This window comes from Macrobrachium nipponense, chromosome 26 (assembly GCF_015104395.2).
Source record: "Macrobrachium nipponense isolate FS-2020 chromosome 26, ASM1510439v2, whole genome shotgun sequence".
In the NCBI taxonomy this organism is placed as follows: domain Eukaryota; kingdom Metazoa; phylum Arthropoda; class Malacostraca; order Decapoda; family Palaemonidae; genus Macrobrachium; species Macrobrachium nipponense.
The window spans coordinates 59,843,251-59,850,750 of record NC_087215.1 but is presented as its reverse complement, the minus strand read 5'-3'; the positions used below and the strand labels follow the sequence as shown (position 1 = coordinate 59,850,750).

Here is a 7,500-nt window from a genome sequence, read left to right as displayed (position 1 = left end):
GAGGCTAACCAACTTTTAACGCATTTTAGGGTCATATAATGGGATTTTTAATATAGGGATTAATTATATAATTTTATGGGCAGAATCATTTTGATCTCTCATACCATAGAGTTCTTCTGTTGCCTTATTATTATTATTATTATTATTATTATTATTATTATTATTATTATTATTATTATTATTATTATTATTATTATTATTATTATTATTGGTTATTATTATTCAAGAGAAGATGGTCCCTATTCATATGGAAGAAGCCTCCAATGGCCATTGACTTGAAATTCAAGCTTCCAAAGAATATGGTGCCTATTCGGAACTTGACAAAAGATGAATTAAATGTAGGTGCAGTACTATAAATAAACGAAACAAATATTTGCTGTATTTTTGGAAAGTGGATATAATTTTAGTTTGGAAGTTGTCACATATATAAATACAAGTATGGGCGACATCCATTTTGTCACCAATACTGTTAATGATTGGGTGTAAAATTGACGGTGCAGGGCTAAAAATTGGCAGAAAATCTCATTTGTTGATGTATCCTGTATTATTATTATATGAATATTTGTTAACTTATGAATGCCCTATGAATATTCAGATGTAGGCATTAGTTTACGTACTTCAAACTGTTAGTTTTTATGCTGAAATCTTAGTCTCCTTAACATGATTACAGTTCGAAATTCATACTCAGATTTATAGAAAGTTGCTGAATTATTTACCGTCTTTTGTTTATATTTTACTGTTCCTGCTAAGGGGGCTGTTGCTGAAAACAACACTCATGGAAGTGTTGCTGTTATTCAAATAAAACTTTACAACGAAAGAGACGAACTTCAAAAACGTACAAAGCACGCAGTGAATCATAGGAAATGATGCTTTCAAGACCAAAATGTTACAATGGTTTAAAATAGAATATTACACAAGTATTTCGTTACGTCAGTGCGAAAGTGAAATCTTCACGGTTTTCTAATTCCACTCGCTAAAATACGAAAAGAAAGGAATGATCCAAAAGGAATGAGATTGAGGTGTGTGTTTTCTTATAGTTTTCCCTCGAAAAAATAGCCATTCTCTCTCGTGTGTGTGTGTGAGATGGAAGAAAACGTACATCAGTTTTATGAGTGACTTAGAAAAAATTGAATGCAATGCGATCGTTCACTTTTTATATATTATATAATATTAATAATTTAAGCATATTTTTAGTTTAGCCTACTATACTAGATACTAACCCCAAGGGTTAAATTTAACCCGGTTTGCATCCGCCTTTGTGGTGTGTTTAATACAAGGCCGTTGGGATTACCGTAAAAAACATGAACACTAGACCAAATATCATAAAGATGATAACCCCTAAGAAATTATATAGCCTATAACGACCCCTGTCAACCGATGGGGGTCACTATCTATGAAAGATCCCCCTGGGCTATAGACCTAAGGGGTTATAAATCTGCAAGAGAGAGAGAGAGAGAGAGAGAGAGAGAGAGAGAGAGAGAGAGAGAGAGAGAGAGAGAGAGAGAGAGAGAGACGTTGCAGCAACACTGTGAGCATATAGTATGTTAAAAATCTATACCATGAATGCTTCTCCTAGATATCCAACGTACCATATTAACACCAGCTGCCGGACCTGTAGCGTCGTAGATACCGACGCCCAGGTTGTAGAGGGAGGGGTCCGGTCGAGGGTCCGGAACATCCTTCAGGGCCTGGGTGTCCTGTGGCAGCCATAGGGCCGAGCAGCATAAGACGCCGAGGAATGTCCACACACCCATCCTGAAAAAATTTTTTAGGTTTATGATTAGCGTTGGGTTCTATGGAGAGAGAGAGAGAGAGAGAGAGATTAGTTGTAGTTATAGAGATACGCAATATCTGAATTTATGGAGTTTCTATCGTCGTTATCAGTTTGCTACTGAAGGTGCCCCGTCAGTTTGGTCCTCACTTTATATAAATTGTAAATCTTTTTGATAAAAAAAAATGTTTTATCCTTATTGGATAAAACAAGCCAGTTTTGACTTACAACATAAAAAGAAACTTTAGATGGAATGTCAGAGCGTTCATGCTTTAAAACGAATTTATTTTTTTAAAAATTCCTTCATCTGTTTTAAAGGTCACAGTAATCGTGACTGAAGGGTAACAGTGGTTGTTCTCTCTTGTAATACGATTAGTTTTTTTTCGTTGTGTTTTGCTCTGACTATTTTGTGACGTCGAACTTTAACGACTGATATCTTTTTGTGATCTTTCCAAGATAGTGACCCCCAAGGGTTCAATTCAACCTGGTATGTAGCCACCTTTGCAGCATGTTTAGTACAAGCCCATTAGGGATGACCGTAAACAGAAGACTGCAAATATCATAAGGTAATGTCCCCCCTAGAAATATTAGTCCTAGATAACGATCCTATATAACTTTGCTGGGGGTCACTATCTAGAGGAAAGATATGTTTTCTGTAGATATTTATGGAAGCCTATAATGTAAGGAACTTGTGACATTTCTTTGTGCATGACAGCATATTTTTTTTCACACTTACCACTAATACTGCTGCTTCTGCTACTCTCATAACTACTACTACTACTACTACTACTACTACTACTACCACCAACGACAGTAATATATGATTATGCTGCTACAGCTTCATCGAGTATTACTGCGCATGGCATGCGCACAAGCCTATGCCGTCTAACACGCCTCTCCTCTCCAAACTTTTCCATATTCCTTTTCCACAAGAAATTCAGGCTGTGAGCACTTTCTAGAAAATCATTTCTTCTGTGTTAGTCAAAGAGAATAACAATGAAGTGTTGAATTATACATCTTGAGTATTTTTGTTCTCTCGTCAAGGCCAAATCTATGGTGTATCAGTACCAGGCCAGGTTTTATTTTCGTAAACATGGCTATCTTCGCTGTCATGGGAATAAAGCAAGTGTTCTTGTTTTTGATTTGGGACTCGAGGCTAGCGAATGTGGCACGGAACGTGGGAAGAAGATAGGATTAGTTCAGACCCCCAAATTAAATATATGTATGGGTTTTTCCTTCAACTGTTAGTCTAGATTATTAGTATTACTATTATTCAGAAGAAGAGCCGTATTCCCATGGAACAAGCTTACGTATTCATAATACTATTATTATTCAGAAGATGAACCCAATTCATGTGGAACAAGCTTACAAATTCCCAATACAGTAGTTGTTTGTAAATAATGTCTGTTTACGACAGATCATTTGAATTGATTATTATATTTGTGTGCTGAGTTTAAGAATTGTTTCTCGTAAGTAATTTGTCGACCTCACACAATTCATATTGTATATATATATATATATATATATATAATATATATATATATAATATAATATATATATATAATATATACATACATCAATATATATATACAATATATATGTGTGCGTGTATTACGTTCTTTTTTTTTATAAAGAATGGATAGTTGCTGTATCTTTGCCTACTCATCAGTGATTGAAAATCTCGTCTTCTTTTTTGAATATCCACTGAATATAGATCAGTGACAATAACAAATAAAACTGCAACGCAAAATCTATATGAGTTTTGAATTCACATCAGCATTTAACCAAGCATATAATTCGTAAACATCTCTGGAAGTTAGTTTTTAACAATCTAACTTAAATGACAGGCAAAGCAAGAAAAGGAGGTAGTATTCTTTGTAATAATGCTAATGATAACAAACGGTAAAGGGTTTTATTGTCAAATCAAAGAGATCTTGTCTTTCTTTCATTGGCCCTTCCTGTAGAATACCAAGTGAAGCGTCCTCTGCAGTTGGAATTGGATACAATTGGCGTATGCATAACTTTTAGTTTTCTGTACAAGAAAACTATTGAGATGGCTTTTTGTCTGTCCGTCCGCACTTTTTCTGTCAGCCCTCAGATCTTAAAGACTACTGAGGCTAGAGGGCTGCAAATTGTTATGTTGATCATCCACCCTCCAATCATCAAACATACCAAACTGTGGCCCTCTAGCCTTAGTATGTTTTATTTTATTTAAAGTTGAATTTAGCCATGATCGTGCGTCTGGAAGCCCTATAGGTGCCAACAACATAGGCCATACAAGACCGTGACTGAAAGTTTCATGGGCCGTGGATGAGAGTTTCATGCAGTATTGTACTCTGTACAGAAAACTCGATTGCCTCAAGGAAACTTCAGCGCATTTTTTACTTAATAATATTTTCCGCTAATTTGTTTATGTACTATTACACGTCCCAGTTTCTATTCTCACAAAATACTTCCATGTACTGATTTTTAGTTTATGGACAATGAACCCCGTTTAACCTCGCCGTCGTCCAGCCCGGGCTAGCTTCTATCACTCCCGTAGGGCATAGTGCCATCATTGCAACTCAGGTGGTGCACCGTAGTTATTACCCAAGGTTCTATGCAACGTCCCATCAGCCTCTAACTGCAACCCCTTTCATTCCTTTTACTTCACCTCTGTTCATATTCTCGTTCTTCCATCTTACTTTCCACCTTCTCCTGACAAATGCGAGGTTTTCCTCCTGTTGCACCTTGCAAACCTTTTTACTTTCGACTATCCTTTCAGCGCTGAATGACCTTACAGGTCCAAGCGCTTGGGATCTGGCCTAAATCTTATATTTTAATTCTGAAGAAGGAACGTTTCTTGGTCCAAGAGCTTCGGGACTGTGACGCAACTCTCCTTGGGTCGGGAATCGACGCCCGACCTTCTCGTATATATGAATGACCTCCACTTCTGACGGCACGGGTTTGATCATCACAGCATCGCCTAGAGGGACTTCTTCTAAAATATTAGTTAGTAGTGAAAGGAACTTTGAACGGACTCAAGTCATAACAGCTGTTTATGTAGTAATGGTGATTATGTGGTCTTCACCCTGTTACAAGACTTCCGGCTAGGTACTTGTGGCACTTAGCATGTTTTCGCTTATTCGAGGAGTAAGCAAGCATGCAAACTACTTTGTTGTTGTTGTTCTTGTTGTTCTTGGTGTTGTTGCTCTTGTTGTGGTGTTGGGGGGGGGGGGGGGTGAGGGGCGCTGCTGTAGGAAAGCCCTATGGAAGAGCCTAAAAAGGTCTGATAAAGGTGTTTCATGTTGAGATATAGAAACAAAAATTTTGGGATAGGATATTTACAATTTATTTATTAGAATGAAAATTAAAAAAAAAAAAAACTAGTGTTCATGTTAAACAGTAGAGAAAACGGTTTCTAATAAAATACAGCGTATTTATTTCCATTTTCGATGGTGAAACAAGGCTCTATTTGACCGTAGATTTTAGCTCGTTTTAATGTATTCAGTGTACTGAATTTAGAGGCTATGTTTCTGTTCGACTATTTTGTGTTTCTACTCATTGTAACGGAGAATATTTGAACATGTTTAATTTGTGTCCTTTTCATTTGATCATTGTTGTTAGTATGAGTAGTTCTAAGGATGAGTATTAATTACGAAGACCACTTCACGTTAAGTTAAGAATGTAATATTTACAACTAATGCCTGAAGAGAAAATCTTGCACGCGTCTCGAGTAAGCTGGAGGTTGCATCACGCCTGGTTTTTTACTTAGCATATTTATTATTATTATTTTTATCTTCATCCTCTCATTATTACTTTTACGATTATTAGCTACCTAGTTGCTATAGATGGAAGTACTATTTATAGAAGAATAGGGATAATTCTTTTAGATGTAGAAATCTATAATAATAATTCCGAAAAAGTCGTGATTCAAATTATGGCATCACATTCCGTAGAGTTTTAGTTTAGTATGTCTACCTTCCTCCTCCTCCTAATCATTGTCCTCATCCCTCTTAACATTGACAGTAGGACATCCGCCAAGGAGTATGTGTTTTTATCCGCCAAGGAGTGTATGTTTTTGTTTCGGTATGCCCCGCTGCCTGTTAGAAAGGTTAAAGGATCTTTAACGATCAAGTTTCCAGCATTTTTTGTTTAAACGAAGGCCTCTTGACATGTACAAGCACCCACCCACATACACACCCACGATATGTATATATATATACACATATATATATTTGTGTGTGTGTATGTGTGTGTAATGTGTATGAGGGTGTGCGTGAGCTCCATCTTTTTCCTTGCTTAACCTTGCTTGCCTACGTAGGGGGGTTAGTGCCGTCAGTGGACCTCATGCGGTGCACTGTAGGCATTGCTTAAGGTTGTTTGCAGCGTGCCTTCGACCCCTAGCTGCAACCACTTCCGTTCCTTTTACTGTACCTCCTTTCTTATTCTCTTTCTTCATCTTACTTTCCACCCTCTCCGAACACTTGAATCATAGTGCAACTGCTTTGAGGTTTTCCTCCTGTTACATCTTCCAAACCTTTTACTGTCAATTTCCATTTCAGCGCTGAATGACCTTATAGGTCCCAGTGCTTGGTCTTTGGCCTAGATTCTATAATCAATTTAACTATTCATTAACCTTGCTTGACGAAGAATAAAGAATGTTGTAAGAATAAACTGAAGTTTTTGTCTAGAATAAGACTCCTAGATGATCAAACACACTTAGGCCTATAACCAGTCACTCCATTGGTTTTCCAAGTCGTTTCGACCCAGGGATCCGTTTCAGTTCCATAAGCTTTTGGTGTTGTTGTTGCAGTGGAAAAAATCACTGAAATTTGAGTTGAATGAAAATGCTTGATTCCCAGGTGTTATGGAAGAAACTTGCTTTACTTTATTGACTGCCTGAATATTTGTCCTAAATTGATAGGATTTTATTTTTGACTAGGATCTCCGATCCTCAAGAATGGGGAATTCCTAGATAATCTATCCCGTGTTTTACACGTCTGTTGGAATTTTGAATGTTCTCCAGACACCAACATTGTCTCATTCATATAAACGGGGACATCAAAGTTTGCCTCCCCTTAGTCGGGTAGTGCCGTCAGTGCACCTCGCGCGGTGCGCTGTAAGCAATACTTAAGGTTCTTTGCAGCATCCCTTCGACTCTAACTGCAACCCCTTTCATTCCTTTTACTTCGCCTCAGTTTATATTCTCTCTCTTCCATCTTGCTCTCCACCCTCTTCTAACAGCTTTTACTCCCTGCAACTGAGAGGTAATAATAATAATAATAATAATAATAATAATAATAATAATAATAATAATAATAATAATAATATAATAATAATAATACAATAGAAGAATACTATGGTATGAGAAATATAACATTTCCTGCGTTCGTAAAACAAATGATAAAAATTGAGTGTCTATAATAATAATAATAATAATAATAATAATAATAATAATAATAATAATAATAATAATAATAATAATAATAAGATTTACTTAATTCGCAGAAGAATAGAGTCTTGTGACTTTATATTCTCAATGAATTCCAATTGATGACTGATTGATTTAACTGAACACTGTAAAACGTAAAAGGAAATGAAATTCGATTGATATCCTGATGTCAGTCACCAGCCACTGTTGGAATATGATTTTTGGCAATTAAATATATATATATATATATATATATATATATATATCTATATATATATATATATATATAAATAATCTGTGTATGTATATATATACA

The 7,500-nt window shown here is 36.1% G+C and overlaps 1 protein-coding gene across 2 annotated transcripts in view; it reads right to left on the bottom strand.

Moving 5' to 3' along the window:
- LOC135200310 (uncharacterized) overlaps positions 1-7,500 on the bottom strand; it is a 108,269-nt gene that overhangs the window by 92,234 nt on the left and 8,535 nt on the right. For both annotated transcript variants that reach the window (XM_064228857.1, XM_064228856.1), the window contains exon 2: positions 1,590-1,755. In XM_064228857.1, coding sequence (XP_064084927.1) covers positions 1,590-1,754 — 165 coding nt within the window. In that variant the 5' untranslated portion in view covers position 1,755. The remainder of the gene's footprint in view (positions 1-1,589; positions 1,756-7,500) is intronic.